This window comes from Chrysemys picta, chromosome 10, assembly GCF_011386835.1.
Source record: "Chrysemys picta bellii isolate R12L10 chromosome 10, ASM1138683v2, whole genome shotgun sequence".
Classification (NCBI taxonomy): Eukaryota; Metazoa; Chordata; order Testudines; family Emydidae; genus Chrysemys; species Chrysemys picta.
Genome location: NC_088800.1, coordinates 64516321 through 64533001, shown reverse-complemented (window position 1 = coordinate 64533001; position 16681 = coordinate 64516321). Strand labels below are relative to the sequence as shown.

The window sequence follows — 16681 nt, the reverse complement described above, 5'->3', positions numbered from 1 at the left end:
TGTAAACCTATCAAAATGTAGATACAATATCTATATTTCAAAGTTAAAGACCTTAGACCTTAGCTATTTCACAATTCAGCTTTTTTGCTACCAAAAGCAATTAGAGCACATTATGCGCTAAGTATTTGCCAAATATATCTAAGCTGTTTTTGGTATTTAAAATGTTATATGCCCTTGTTGGGCCCAGATTTTTTTCTTGGGGATTTAACCTGTGACTTAAGATCTTGTATTTCTAGTTTCATCCACAGGTGACTTGCTTGGCTCAATGATAAACTCTTGGAAAAGGATTTATAACTCCAATGACACAACCTTAAGTATAGTAACATTACCAGGCATCTGTATAATCTTTATAGAAGAGAACTGTGTCAAGAAATGAACTAATGCTTAAATCTTCAAATATTTGTTAACAAATTACAGGGTTATATTCAAATGCTTTTATAGAGGAACTAAAGCAGGGGTCAGCAACCTTCGGCATGCGACCCATCAGGATAATCTCCTGGCGGGCTGCGAGACATTTTGTTTACATTGACCATCTGCAGGGACGGCTCCCCGCAGCTTCCAGTGGCCTCGGTTCGCCGTTCCCGTGGATTACCCTGATGGGCCTCATGCCGAAGGTTGCCAACCTCTGGACTAAAGCAATGTATATTGTGAAGTCTTCTCAGTATTTTAAGGCCCAAAGACCACAAGAAAAAGTATATAGCTACTGGAGGATTTTATCATGGAGTTGTCAAGGGCAATAAAAATGTTATGGGTCCAGGTACTGATTTTTGGACTAAGGTAATGGCAGGCAAGTCAGTGATTGGTTGGTTTGTACTGCAGTATAGCCCAGACACCCCATCTGAAATCAGTGCTGCACTGTGCAAGGTGGTGTACAAATGCATAGACGGTCCCTACTCTGAAGGGTTAACTGTCTGCATAAGTGGTTCTCAACCTATGGCCCAATCAGCCCACAGCTGCAGCCCATGTGACATCCTCAGGACCATACAGGCAGGGTATATATTCTGCGGATGCGGCCCACATAATGCATAGAGAGTTGCATATGTGGCCTACAGTGATAAATAGGTTGAGAACCACAGGTCTACATGGACAAGACGAAGGCTGGGATAAAGGCATGCAACATAAGAGCCGGGTGGTAGTGGGTAAATGGCATTTTAGTCCCACGTTTTAAAACTGCATCATGGCAGATGGAGTGGGATGAGAGAGAAAGTGAGGTGGTGAAGAGAATAGGAGCAAGGGACTGGGGAAGGGTGCACACTAAAAGTGGGAGCTAAGGAGAGGGAAGGATGGTGGGGTGCCTGGAATTCAGGGCCAGACTGGGGTCATAGGGGCAGGAAGGAGGACAGACTCGAAGCCAATCAACAGAGGGAAAATATTTAGAGTCTAAGCTAAAAGTTAGTCTGACATCAAGAGTGTCCAGAGGGATAAAGATGTATGGGGTAGGGCAGCACAGGGACATGGTGCCTGGAGTGGAGTGCCCCTATACTGGTTTGGAGGACAGGAGGGGAAGAGGGCCCACAAAATTGCCCTTCCCCAGGGTGCTACTGCTCCATCTTCTCTGGGAGGAGTCTCTCAAGCTTTCAGCGCTGGCTTAATCCTGGGAGCTGCTCCTCTAATTCCCCTGTGCTCCAGTGTCTCTGAATGACCCCCAGTGTAGGTCAGGAGGGATGATGGAGCAGGGCAGAGGTTCCCAACTGGGCTGCCATCCCCTGTCACTGGTGCTGTGGATGTTGTGGGAGTTCTCAGGGCTGCTGTTGCTCATGGCATTGATGTTTTTACCTCCCTGGCGAGAGGGCTGCCCTGATTTGGTCCAAGTCTGGTGACTGGGGGTAGAGTGTGGGGAGAGTGTGAAGGGAGGCAGAGGGTACCTTTTCAAGTGACATAAACCACTTAGATAATTTTTAAATGGTAAATATTTGTCTGGATTTTATTTTCAATATTCAGGTATTGTTGGGTGCAATTTCTTCTTCCAAACACCCTCTCCTATTGTTTTTGAATGGAGGGGGTTGCAGAGAGAGGCCCCTGTCTCGGATTGCTGGAAAGCTTTGCTGCTTGCAGCCTGTGTTACTACAGAATCAGTGCGTGCAGCTCTGAACCTGACTGCAGCTCCCTGCCTTCCCTCATGTGCAGGACAGTGTAACACACTCTCCCGGAAGGAGGAGAGGGGGAGAGAGAGAGAACCTGCTTTGTAGAATGCACTGTAATTCTCTACCACACTTTAAGGATGTAATGCTGACAATCTGCTCAGTTTTCAAGAAGCTGGGAGGAATTCTGAGGCTGCTGTCCAGTAGAATTGCTGCAGCAACCCATACAATTGCCTTTTTTTTTTTTTAAAGAGATGATGCTGAACGTTTTTTGCCAAGGGTAAAAAGCAAATCTCAGTTGCGAGTGGCTTTCTTAAAACTTGATCACGGGGGATTTTAAGCGATAAAGAGCTGCTGGGTTTCTATTTACTGCAGTGGGAACAAGTTGTAGGATGAAATCCAGGGATTAAAAGACCCATTTTCCACTTCGTCGTTTGCAAAGGAATCTACTGACATGACTTTGAGGATCTTAAGGTTGGAACTATGTGGCGGGAGAATGCAGTAAGTATTTCCCTTTCTGGATACATTGTTAGTAGTTGCAAATGGGCTCTTAGCTATGGAATGGCACACATGTAAAATGTTGCAGTCTCTCTCCGTCTTTAAAGCCTCGGTTTTACTTGGTAGTCAACACTTATGAAGCTTATCGTAAATGCTGCTTTTTTATTTGCAAACATGCCATCACCCTAAATGTAGCTATGGATACTTTAAGAAGTATCTTTATTTTTTTCCCCAGAAATATTGAATACCAAAGCAAAGCCAACGGAGCTTTTCCTGGGGGAATTTGCTATTCTGTATCTCGCTGGTTGTTTATGATGATCTGAGAAGCAGTCTGCTCCTTATCAAGATAAAAAAAGAACCATTTCCCATATTGATTCAGCTGTTCCCTCCGCCCCCGTTATGCTTGTTTTGAACCTGTCAAGAAAACTCCTGTCCTCGAGCTTGTGAATTAGTTTAGCATCCAGCTATTCATTCCCGGTTGGGTGTCTCATCCCCTTGTAGCTCAAAGCCAGCCCCTGCCGGTGGAGGTAATAACGGTTACTAGCACCAAATATTTCCCCAACCTGCATGAGTGGGAGGGGGAAGGACTTCCAGCGAAGACTGGCTACCCTGTCACTTCTCATGGGGGAGATCTTCTCGCATCTATTTTTACTGAAAGGGGGGGGACGGGACACAACAACTTTCTCAGCCTGTCACTTTGTTCATCGTGCTTGTTTCATGTGCACATCAGAGTCGGGAAGACATTTCAATCGCACTTTCGGGCTGACTAATATTCTTCATCTGTCTCCTCTGCCTCCCCCCCCCCTAACTCTTCCCCTTCAGCCCCCTTTCGCATCTCTTCCTGCTTGGGTAGCTGCCTCCCTTGGATGCGATGCGGAAAGCAAGCTGCAGCGAGCCTCCTGTATTTGGGCCGAGGGATGGAAGCAACCCCGGCCTCTTGGTGTTGAGGGTTACAAAGAAATGCCAAACTTCGCCGCGTGCCAAATAGCAGCAACTACATTTTCTGGCATCCTCGGTAGGTTGCAAAGTTTGTGTCCCGGCAGTGCGCCGTGCGGCCAGCAAGCGGCGCTACTGCCCTGCGCTGTGAATGGAAAGGGGGGATTCTGGCGCGGGTGTCATACGCACGAGGATGTACTTTGCAGGATTTCACATCCCATTTGGAGGAGGGGGGAAAGGGGTGCGTGTGCTTCCAGATGTAATTGGTGCAATTAATGCTTTCCAGTGCAGTCTCGTTTGTTCAGGAAACCATGAGTCCACGGGTGGGGGAGAGCAGCTTCTTTCCCGAGTCTGCCAGAAGATGAAGCAGCTTCACATCTGCAGGGGTTTGGGTTAATTTATTTATAAACCTTTCTTCGCTGCCTCTGCTGCTGCAGTCATCAGAACCTGGCATGCAGCATAATAGCTTGGGAAGCACAGTGCCGCTGAGTGGTGTCAGAAATTCCCACCCCCACACGGAGGGAAAGCTACAGAGAGACTCCTGGTCCTGTTGTTCAGCACCAGATGATGCTGATGGATACTGATTGACGATGGGGACATTATGGTTAGCGGGGTGAAAAGGGAGATCAGGAAAAGGCAGTCCCCGATTGGACAGCCTTGCTAGTCTGTTCTGCATGACGCTTCCCAGCAAGCCTGGCTTTGCGTGTTGCAGAGGGACACCCCTCCCGAGGCCAGCAAAGGGGGCTGGAAATCCCTCGGGAAATGGGGGCAAAAGGAGACATTGCGCTTGGCTGTCTCGGATCACCCTTCCTCTCCCTATTCAGCCCCCTAAAGCACCACTGGGGGCCAGAACAAACCAATGCACTGATGCTCAATTATTGAACGTGCTGTCCCCCAACACCAATGACAACTTGGTCGCTGAGATCCCCAGTTCAGAGATGCTAAAGTGACTGTAGAGTAAGGGAAGGAGAGTGAAAGAGAGAACTAGGTTAGAATAATGTGTGTCTGAATCTGTTCCAGACATGCAGAAGTTATGCATGAGCAGCAGCCATCTGAGAGATTTAAAAATAAAATTACATTTCTGGGGTCCTGCAAGATGGGTGGGGTGCAGGGGTGTGGGGTTCTAGTGCCCTTCTGGGCTAATTTTATGGGGAAAGTGCATCTCCCTTTTAGACTGTCACCAGATTACAAAATACAAGTTCCTGGTTTAAAAAAAGAAAATTTTTCCCCATGCTAATTGGTTCACTCATTTAATTTTAACTAGATCAGAAACATTAAATGGTGCCTTTCCCCAGAACTTGCACTGCATTTTTTCTAGTTTGCTGTAGACAATTCATAACACTGTCACTGGGGAGCTAATTTCACGGGATAGTTAAAATGATGTCAGACTATGGCTAAGGTGAAGAGCCATTGGAGGAAGCTAATAAGGATGCATTCTATGCAGATATTTTGCATCAAAAGCCTGGTGGGGGACTACATAGCATATTTTGCTCTTTTTTCTCATGCAATGTGATCACTTCTACAGGGGATAAAGCTGGCAAAGATGGGGAAAATTGGCTATGCTCTCCTGGTACTCCAAGCTCTTCTGGCGCAATTGGATCTTGTTCGTGGAGCAGAGAAAAGTTATCCCATACTCAACATTGCAGTGATTCTGGGGAGGACCAAGTATATCACAGAGCGAGACATCCGAGCTCTCTGGAGCAGGGAAATGTCGGCAGACTTGGCCATTGATGTCAACGTAGTGACCCTTTTGGTGAACCAGACTGACCCTAAAAGCATTATAACGCATGTTTGTGACTTGATGTCAGGCACCAAGATCCATGGGGTAATTTTTGGAGACGATACTGATCAGGAGGCGATAGCTCAGATTTTGGATTTTATTTCATCTCAGACTTTTATTCCAATTCTGGGAATTCATGGCGGCTCCTCCATGATCATGGCAGATAAGGTAGGAAATCTTTTTAAATTATTTAAAGCTTTTGTTGCACCAATGTAACTTCATCATGCATACTAACTTCAGAACATGTGCACTGCAAGCAGCTCAAAAGAGGATGCCTCTAACAGCCTATATTCTGATCTTTAAAAGGAAAATAATCATGAAGCTTCCTACTGAAATACCACCCAATGTCCTGAAAAGATTTTTTGGGTGTCATGTCTGTATTTTGTTTGTTTACATAAAGAATGTTCTTACCGACAGTTTAGTTACCACCAAGTTGGATTCTGATCAACCTAGGAATGTTACGTACAGTTGATGACCCCGAAGATAGATGACTTATTTAACCTAATTATGACAATAAAATGTTTTGTCCTGTTTTACATCATGAAGGAAAGGTATAACGTTATTGGCAGACACTAGAAACAAGTGCCACACTGGGAAAGATCGCATATAATGCACTTGATGAGGATAGTGCTAGTAGAGGACTTAGAGGTTTTTGATAAGTGTACAGATATTCAGGGTAGATTTGATTTCCCCCCCCCATTAATAGCTTAACGTGGGTGACATCAGTCTCATATGAAGAACCACCCTTTGATTTTTACTTAGTTACACCAATTCAGTGAGAACCTCCGTTACAGTTAATTAGACTCCTGTGTGGTAAACATGAGGTTATGATGTGCAGGTGGTTTTATCTATGAATTCTCAAGATAATGCAAACTGATTGTTTTTAGGAAAATGTTTTCCTATAAAACCCATCCTAAGGTTATGAAAGAATAGAACAATGACTAATACACCCAGCGCACATCCCTTACTCCAGGTGGCAGAAGCATAGCAAACTCCTACTCTATAGGACACAATCTTGGCTGGTGTTCAACGCTCAAACTCCTAGGAGTTGATCCTTCACAACCTCGTGCTAGAGGTCATGAAGGATCAAGCCCTCTAGCACGACCAGTTCCACTGTTAGCATTTGTTGGCTGAATGATGGGGTAAGAAACAATTGGGTGATGCTGAAGAGCCCTTATCCCAGCCTTGGTTGTCACTTATGTAAAGAGATGAGGATTATTCAACACAACATTTGCTGAGTAGAAAGTTATTTATTAGCTTTTCAGGAAATATTTTTTCAGCACATTATACCCTAAAACCATTATCAAGGGCAAAATTTTACTAAGAAATGAGGAATGATTACGATTCAGCTGTAAACAGCTTTTCTGTAGTACTAAAACAAGGGAGGTGGGGGACTGTCAAATATTGGGTAGTAATTCACACAGATTCAGAGAAATATAGAAAATAATTATTTAAAGTGGTCCAGATATATTTTTAACAGTGAAGAACAGAAGAGATGGGATTATTTATGATCTTTGAAGAAGGAATCAGGAATCATTCCTGACTTAGAAACAGCGGCATTTCACGCTTTTTATTAACTGGTGGGACTAAAGATGTTCTTTCAATCTCAGTATTCTGAGTGATTTTTATCGTTACAACTGACACTGTCATATAATGGTTCAGATAATAAGTGTTTGAATTGTAGTGGAAATTCTATAGGAGGGCCTTATGTCCACATGAATAACCACAGAGTTCATTATGATTGATGTTACTACCTTAAATACTAAAGGGAGATATACTGACTAGGTCATGGGGACTATTACTATAGCTATTGAACTATCCTTAAGGTTATAAAATCTTTATAAAACTAATACATATAATATATAAATAGATCAGCTGAAGTTGTTATATTAGTCAAAAAACTTGCAGCTGAGTATCCCACCTGCCACAAATTATAATAAACTAGAGATGGGGGTGAGAACTCAGTAGTTAATCTTATCCATGCCTCCAGTGACTGATTCAGGGTCACTAATCTACATACATATACATATATGTGCAATATAGAGTCAACTAGAATGTAAAATAAATACACATTAATTTAGATCACTAACACGGAGGTATTTCAGTAGTATGTTAATCCTGTCATTAACTATTTGCATTTCTGCTTTGACATCTGTGTTTTAGTGGTTATTCCTACTTGACATTTAAAAATGCTTGCTTTCAGGTGAAACTTAATTTTCAAGATCTCCTCTTGGAAGCAAAATAGTTCTGTGCAGTTTTTTAAACAAATCAGTGGAACCTTCTTAAAGTAGTTAGCCAGTGAAACAAAGCCTTTGCAGACAGATAACTATAAATTGCCTCAATCTTAGATTGGCTTTTGGCATGTACTTAATATGTTTTAAAGCTGGGCTTTGGACAGTGACAGAAATCATATTTATGTGTGTGGCTTTTTACACTCCTTTTGGGACATAAATTCCTGTGTAGCACAGGTGAAATTCACTACATTGTTGAAAAAGAATGAAAGGGCTGGACGTGTGAAACCCACTTCCCAAACCAATGCCAGGATTTGGGGCTGAAACCCAAACTACCTAATGATGACTATTGTAGTTTATGGAGCTGAATTAGCATCCAGGGTCTGTGCCCTTTTGTCCTGCGATATTGGAGGTCACTGAGTCTGCATAAATGAGTTTCCTTGTCCCATGTCCTACCCCACTACCGCTCTCTGCAGTAGCCTAGGGTGAGTCAGCATAGAAACCCTTTCTCTAGAGCAATGTGGCCATTCAGTTCCTGGACCCTATCTGTGTGACCCTAATGCAAGACTTCAGTGCTGCAGAGAGCCTTATGCTAATCTTCTAATGCTACTGGTGACTTTCACTTGCAGATGTGCATATATTCTTAATTCTCAGGCAGTTCAGCCAAGTTATTCAGTGAACCATAAAGGTACAAAAGGAGTCCATTAACTCAGTGATTTCTATATTAAGTATTATTTACGAGATGCTTAAGCGCATCAACATGAATTGGACATTAGACCTCTGAAAAGCATAACCTTTTGTTGTTTTGGTAACGATCCTGCAACCCCTAAGATTTCAATGGGACGGCTTGCACAAGTAAGGCTTAATTGCACAAGTAAGGATTGCAGGCATGTGCCATACTTTATATTGGCAATACCTCCTAAATGTGTTCATTGAAATATATTTGAAGCTCAGACTCACTCCTTTAACTTTCCCACTAGGTTCTGCCTCAGATAGCCTGTGTAACATTACGGGCTGATCTGTGATTTTTTGCAGTAGCGAGTTTGAGTTTCCTTGTTTGGTTGTCACAGTAGCAATGTCTATTATATGTACCATATTTACAATCACATGGCCATGCTGGGTTTAGTTTTGCAAAATAATAAGCTTTCTGTACTAGTTTCTTGGACAGTTAAAAAACAAACCCTGTAAACTATAAGAGCATTAATTAGCAGGTGTCCTCAGTAAACTGTTTGTTTTATATTCCTCTAAAAAACTCAATACAGACTTTTCTAGTCCTTTTGCTTATTAGAAACTTTTAATAATATACATACACATTTTCTAAGAGGCATTTCCTGTATTGGAATTACTGACAGCCTTAAAGATATGTGGCACATTCCAGTGGGATTATCATTAGAAAGTGGTACTTCTTGAAACAACTCTGGGAGTGTTGAGCTAAGGAGATTAACCCCCCCAAAAGAAAATCAAGCATTAATATATAATTATTGGCAGACTTTTTGAAAGCACTTTACATTGATAAATTACATTAATATAAGGTAGACTTCTTTTTCTCTAGTTCTGTGACGTCTGTTGTGCATTAGAACATTTAAAACCAGCTTGATATTCCTTTTTAAATGAACATTCTAATGTATTACTACGTTAGGAGTTGAAAGTATTACTATAAAGTGAATTTATAAATATTTTCCATTACTTTGTTGAGGTTTTCTTCAGGTGTTCCAATGGATTATTTGTCCTTGTATTTGCAAACTTTATATCATTTTAATGCGTCTATTATCCATCACCAGTATTTCATTATGTATATATTGTCTGTGATCTTTTCTCAGTGAGATAAAAAACAATATTTTGTGCAGCATTATACAAAACGTGGAATCACAGGCAGAAAGATACTTCCGTGTTTGAATAGTTCCTTAAAAAATCAGTGGGAATAACCATGTGCTAAGGACTATTTGTGTGTTTGGGCTTATAGTCTGAAGTATTTTCTTTATTTCCCTATGCATCATATTAGCATTAAATGGTTCTAATTATGCTGTAAACGCCACATCTCATTGAAGTTGAATAGTGAGATCACAAAATTTCTGCTGCTGTTGTTTGGGTGGAGACAGCGCTCTGTAAGATTGAGTTAACTAGGACACAGTATACGGTTTATATTATTCTTGTTGTATCTTCACAATAAAATAATAGACTTTTAAAAAGCCAAAGCTTAGTATCTGTGCGACACTGCATGAGTTAGCAGATCGAGGAAGAACCTTCAGTTCATGGGATGTGCATCTTACTCTCTCTCCTGTCCAATTAGAGAGACAAGGTGGGTGAGGTAATATCTTTTACTGAACAAACTTCTGTTTGGTGAAAGAGACAAGCTTTTAAGCTGCACAGAAAACTTCTTCGGGTCTATATAAGCTCAAAAGCTTGCCTCTCTCATAATAGAAATTGGTCCAGTAAAAACTATGACCTGACCCACCTTGTCTCTCTAATATTCTGGGGCCAACATGGCTACAACAACACCGCATACATATCTCCTGTCAAATGTTAAGTTGGCTTTTTTCTAGGATTTGGCTGCTTATTTCCAAGGAAGCTAAAATTTTCCTCATGAAGATTTTTCTCAGCAGAAGCCGCTCTACCAATCAAGCTGGGTTGGGGTGGAGGAAGGGAATGTTAACTTTCCCCAACATATGAGGGTGCAACGGATTGGCCAGCAAAAGAGCGGTAGTGCAAGCTGACACATGCTGCCTGGCTAACGTGCGGGAGTTGAAGGAGGACAAAATTGGTTTCATTTTCTTGACTGGAGGGGAGGATCAGCTTTCAGAAGTTTGGGAATTGCAGTCTATGTGATCTCATGTGCCTCAGTAAGGATTATTTACATTCTGTATCACTTTTGAACGTTTGCTTGATTTTGGTGTAGCTGTGGTTAGGACTAAATTCATCTGATCTTAGATTTGTCTGGTCTATGTTTGAGGCTACTACATTAGCGCCTAAGGAACATGATCCTGCAAGCTGCACTCATTTACGTGACTGGGCAATTATGCCTAAATAGGGCCCCAATCTTTCAGTGTAGGAACAATGTAATTTCTCTCTTAAAATGCCATTTACATTTACTTCAACCTGCCATTTCTTACCATGTGTTAAAATAGAAATTGGTAAGTGCATCTGGTGATGTGTTCAGCCAAACATTTAAACTATTAATAAACTGTTTTGTAGTCACTGCTGCATACGGTCCAGAAGTACAAAAGACACAACATTCACACACAAGCAATCCAAGTCATTTTAAATTTTAACTTGATGGAACCCCAGATTGCAAAACTAGAACACCAAACCTTTGGTTTGGCATTTAATCTCCTGCCTGCAAACATTCCCAGTAACTTCTGAGAGCTCTCTTTTTAAATACTTCTTGAAGGAAACCATGTTGGTTTTATATTTAATAACCTATAAAATAGTAATAGGACTTCTATAGAGTACTTTTAGCAATTACTTCATATATGCGGAACACTCACTCTTAGAAACTTACACAATGAGCTGAACAGAAGGGAGATCCATATTGTATCTGTCAAACATGTTTTCAGTTTGCACTATTTCTCATCCATTAACTGCACATGAGAACATGTTTACTTTAATTTGAACGGACAGTTTAATAGTTTTTTATTTTTGCTACCCAGCTGACCAAGCTTAATGAACAAGCAGCCTCACTTTATGAATTTTCTTGTTTTGTTTTCCGATCTGATTGTAATACAGGTGATGGCTTTGGACTGGCTTGAGGGGAGACCTGGGAATGGCTGTTTTGGTGGAAGTACCCCGTAGGCTATCTTGAAGAAAATAAGAACCTTTGAGGGCCACATTTATTCCTATTTCTATGTTGCAACTCTAGGAGTTAAAATCTGTGATCATCTAGGCCCAGCTTTGTGTTGTCTTTTCCTGAAGCTACCAAGTAATGTGGATTTTATCTGAAGGAGCCCAGCCTACTCAATTTGGGTTGTTTCCAAACCATCTGTCACACTATTGTTTTTATCAATCCTTGGGATGTTTTCTTGATTCTTTCTTCTTTTTTCCCCCCCTTTTTTTAAAGGAACATCATCACTGTCTTTTTCAATTATCTGTAATGTTTGTAGAGGGGGGAAATCTGTGCTTAAGATTTTGAGGTGCAGAAATTTACAGTCAGTTTATAAAAATTAAAATGCTTGAATTCTTCTTTTTTGGTTTGCAGCGCTCAAATTACACAGACCTCATCCCATTTTTCAAATGTGGAGTGAGAGCCATTCTAAATCTAATAGGGGAAAACCTGACTGCAAATTTCATGTCCTCAGATATGTGATATTTCTTATCATATCATTGGGGCTTCCCACCAATTTCAGTGAGACAGATGCTTTGTTCTTCTCCCTTGTGTAAATTTACACCTGAGTTAGCATGCAGCTTCTCCTGTCTAGCAATATGTGGGACCTGGGGTTGGGGGCAAGGTAGAGAGGGAAAGATACAAGGGAATGGAGTGGTGAGTGAGATAAAAGGGGTAGAGAAAATATAAGGTAAAATAAGAGCAAAGCTACTCTGCTCTCCTGTCCAGATGCACATTATTGCTGCTGGACATTATCTAGCTAATTTGTCTGGGGCTTTTAGCCCATCTGTTCCTTAACCCTGGCCACAACTTTCCTCTCTCTCTCACACGTACATGACAAGGGTCAAAGTGGTTAAACAGAAGAAGCTTGGGTACCCGTTGAGAATAGGAGTTCTACGGCAGAGCAGAAAAGACAGAGTCGGAGGAAAATCTATCCCTGTGTAAGTCACTGGATGGACAACTAAAAGGACAGGAGGACTAGCTAGGTGGGATGAGGTGGACTCTGCCTAAGACCGCATACTTGACCACACATTTGAAACAAGTAATAAAAGCAAATTGTCTCTTTCCAAGGCCCTGACTATCGTATTTGTCTGAATAGTGAGTGAATCTTCCAACTTCCCTGAAGCAACTATTCATAAAAATATAATTAACTACTAACAACAAAACAATATTCTGGTGCTATTCAGCATATTCCAGATCATAAACTGGTCCTAAATCTCCTTTCTAGTAATGAGTACATGACAATTAAACATTAAATTTGGTGACAAATTCAGGGAGAGGACAGCTTTTAACAAACTCACATCTGGAAAATGACAATTTAAAAAGAAAACCCACTGAGCTATAGTGTACAGAAATGTATAGTTCCAGGGAGAGTCTTTCTTGCTGCCACTCCATGGTTGTTGGGAGGCAGTGGGGGAGCAAAAGTGTATTGGAGGGTCATGGAGAGAGCTAGCTAAAAGTTAATGTTTTTGTGTGAACCTTCAAAATCACTTTTGTTTTGCATATTTTGAAAGAATTTTTTTATTTTAAAAATGTCACAAATGTATATAATTTTTTGTTACAGAAATTAGTTTGTTTTGACATATCTCTACTTGTCAGTCTGTCTTTTCCTTTCCCTTTTCTTTTCACCACTGAAAAAGGGAAGGGAAAATGAAGGCAGAAAATGGAATTTTTTCTTTTTTCAAAGGAACCTAAGGAAGTTGTTTGCTCTATTCCTGCTGAAATTATATGGGAGCTAAGGGCCCTAAACTAAGCTCCCAGGCTGATCTTTTGGAAGTGTTGTGCAGATTTCCTTTGAGAATGAGGACAGATAGGACAGATATAGAGTGATCGTTTTGTGTAACATGTTCACCCACAGGAGATAGGGTGTTTTTGTCTTTTATCATTTTCCATCCTGAAGGAAGTCTTCCCTGAATCCCCACTTCTGGCCTTCATACAACTCCCCCAACCTCTCCAAGCTCATCAAAAGAAAGCTTCTGCCAGCTGAGGCCACATCAACTCAAAGCAGCACCAGACTCTGCCAAAACAGCAGATGCAGTGGACATGTCTGCAGGTTTTGCGACGATCAACACCCACCACAACACATCTTTCAAGATCCACGGATCCTACACATGCCTATCATAACATGAGGTGTACCTCATCCTGTGCACTAAATATAGGGTTGCCAACTTTCTAATCGCACAAAACTGATCATCCTAGCCCCGCCCCTTCCCCGAATCCCCTCTCCCTTCCCTGCCCCTTCCCCGAGGCCCCTTCCCCTGCTCTCTACATTCCCCCTCCCTCAGTGGCTTGCTCTGCCCCACCCTCACTCACTTTCACTGGGCTGGGGCAGGGGGTTGGGGTGCAGAAGGGGGTGAGGGCTCTAATTGGCTCTGGGGTGGGGCCAGAAATGAGGGGTTCAGGGTGCAGGAGGGGGCTCTGGGCTGGGGCAGGGAATTGGGGTGTGGGAGGGGGTGAGGGTGCCAGCTGGGGGTGTGGGTTCTGGGGTGGGGCTGGAGATGAAGCATTTGGGCTGCAGGCTGGGGGGTGGGGCCAAGGGGTTTGGAGTGCGGGAGGGGTCTGTGGGTTGAGGCAGGGGATTGGGGTGCAGGAGGGGGTATGAGCTCTGGGCTGGGGGTGTGGGCTCTGGGGTGGGGCCAGGGATGAGGAGTTTGGGGTGCAGGAGGAGGCTCTGGGTCCAGGGGAGGGCTCTGGCAGGGGGTTGGGACTTGGGGTTGGGGCATGGGCTTATCTTGGGCAGCACCCAGTCAGCGGCACAGCAGGGCTAAGGCAGGCTCCCGGCCAGTGGGAGTGCGGAGCCGGTGCTCAGGGTGGGGGCAGTGTGCAGAGCTCTGTAGCCCCCCTGCCTAGGAGCCAGACCTGCTGGCCACTTCCGGGGTGCAGCATGGTTCCAGGACAGGTAGGGACTAGCCTGCCTTAGCCCTGCAGCACCACCAACCAGACTTTTAAGGGCCCAGTCAGTGGTGTTGACTGAAGCCGCCAGGGTCCCTTTTCGACCGGGCGGACACCGGGCAACCCTAACTAAATGCCCCAATTAGAATTATGTGGGTGAAACCAGACAATCACTGTGCTCTTGAATGAAATCACACAGGAGAGTGATAAAAGACAAAAACATCCTTTCAGAAAGCAATTACTGTCTATATATGTTGCCTGATTCCTTTTAAGGTTAATAATGTTTGGATTGATGGCCAATTGATCTCACTGCGATAAGGTTCTTACCCCAGAATCAGGCTATGCAGAACTAAAACTATGAAGTTCAATATCTTATGGGGAGCCTTATGGTGGAGGGCAAGGACACTCACACTGAGGGCAAAGTAAACCCTTAGATATCTTTATTAGAATAATCAACAAATCCAGAAAAGCTCCGAGCTACATCAAAAGATACAGTGTTGGGGCTAGCTGTGGTTCTAGGCTTTGCATAAGCTCTTAGATCTGCATACTCACACCCTTCCTTGAGGATCTGGTGGTAAGTGAGTCCGATAGTCCAGGTTCCTCGCTGAGTTGCAGGGTCAGATGGTAGAAAGCGCACAACAAAAGATGGAGAACTCCCTCCACATGATTGTCTTATTATGATTGATTGCCACTGCCCAACCCACCATGCCCAAATCTAGCTTTCACCCACATAATGTTGAGGTGTAGTTACCCAATAGGTTAACATACTGATATGTGTAAATGTCATCTTAGCTTATTTTCATATTCATCACCCCTTGCCCAAACGGATCTTGCAGGGTTCATGTTCCTTGTGGCAGCCATTTACCGTTAAGTTCCAACTCCTGCCATTGAACAAGCTCCTTACTTCCCACAAAAATCTGTGGGGTAACTGTCAGACCATTTATCTATGCCAAAGGTTACAGGCCTGTTATACTTAACATAAACTGGTATACATATAGTCAACTTACTTACTTAAGCCAAATGTCTTCCAGGATACAAGTCTGTAGATACTTTGTGTTATAGCTGAATATAATGAAAGCAGAGTCAAATAAAGACAAGGGAGTGAATATAATAAAGGCAAGCTAGCCCTGTGGGCTACAGACCTATCAGTCCTCATCCTCAAAGGAAACCTTTCAACAACACTTTAAAAAAAATGTCTGGGAGCTTAAATTCATTACTCTGCTAGACACCAAAAATCATGGACTGCAGAGAGACACTGGATTTATGTCTTATCTGTAACCCACTAACCCCCTCTTTTGTCCTCTGACTGCAATGGGCTACTCTATGTTGAATGGTCCCATACAATATGTGCTAACTACTTATGATAAACAATCTGATCCACGTTTCATTTTTCTGTGACTCTGGGAGTTCCTTTCCCAGCCCTGAAGGAGAGCTCGGTGTGACTTGAAAATTTCTCTGTCTCTCACCAACAGACGTTGGTCCAACAAAAGTTATTGCCTCACCCACCTTGTCTCTCTAATACCCTGGGACTGACGCGGCTATAGCTACACTGCATACAACATTCATAATGCTTAGATATCCTTGTAGATGTTCTTGTGGCACCTTAGAGACTAACAAATTTATTTGAGCATAAGCTTTCATGGGCTACAGCCCACTTCATCAGATGCATAGAATGGAACACACAGAAAGATATATGCATTCTATGCATCCAATGAAGTGGGCTGTAGCCCACGAAAGCTTATGCTCAAATAAATTTGTTAGCCTCTAAGGTGCCACAGGTACTCCTGTTCTTTTTGCAGATACAGAGTAACACGACTGCTACTCTGAAACTTGTAGATGTTGTAGAGCAGAGTGGATGTGTGTCTATATTACATCGGAGGGCATGTTGGGTAGAAAGTTTATTTTCTTTTACTCTAACTTTGTCATTTCTAATAGGGTCCCATTTATATTGTGTCTTCTAGAGTGTTTTCTTTAATTTCTGCTTCAAGACATTACATTTTACTTTGATATCTTAGTATAAAGTTTTGACCATTTGCATTGCCAGTTTGTGTCTTCACATGACAAGAATTAACAATAAGAATATTTCATTTTCACTGCATTGATTTTTGTCTAGTGGGAAGCCTGTGCACGTGTAAAACCACTATGAAATCCAAAAGAGCAAGGATTTTATAGTCACCTTCCAGCTCAACACAACTTACAATACAATTAGGACAGACAGTTATAATTGGATTAAACAGGAAATAGAATTAAGGTAATCTATTTTAAGTGCACAACATTCCTATAATGAGTTGCTTTTAGCAGTTGCGGAAACATATAATTACCAGATAAATTACATGTTGTTTTTTTGTATGACACTAATTATATGTTCTGGGTAAACTGTGTTGGCAGAAATATCTAAATTGTATGATGAACTGTGATGAGTTTAGCCCCATCACCTGCAAGGTAA

At 42.4% G+C, this 16681-nt stretch overlaps 1 protein-coding gene across 2 annotated transcripts in view; it reads left to right on the top strand.

Moving 5' to 3' along the window:
• Positions 1 to 2071: 2071 nt before the first annotated feature.
• The window catches only part of GRIN2A (glutamate ionotropic receptor NMDA type subunit 2A), a 311958-nt gene continuing 297348 nt past the window's right edge, over positions 2072 to 16681 (top strand). Inside the window, exons 1-3 of one of the 2 annotated variants that reach the window (XM_005295240.5) lie at positions 2072 to 2582; positions 3402 to 3594; positions 5041 to 5463. In XM_005295240.5, the coding sequence (XP_005295297.2) occupies positions 5059 to 5463 (405 nt within the window). In that variant the 5' untranslated portion in view covers positions 2072 to 2582; positions 3402 to 3594; positions 5041 to 5058. The remainder of the gene's footprint in view (positions 2583 to 3401; positions 3595 to 5040; positions 5464 to 16681) is intronic. The other variant, XM_024100633.3, reaches the window with a different exon arrangement.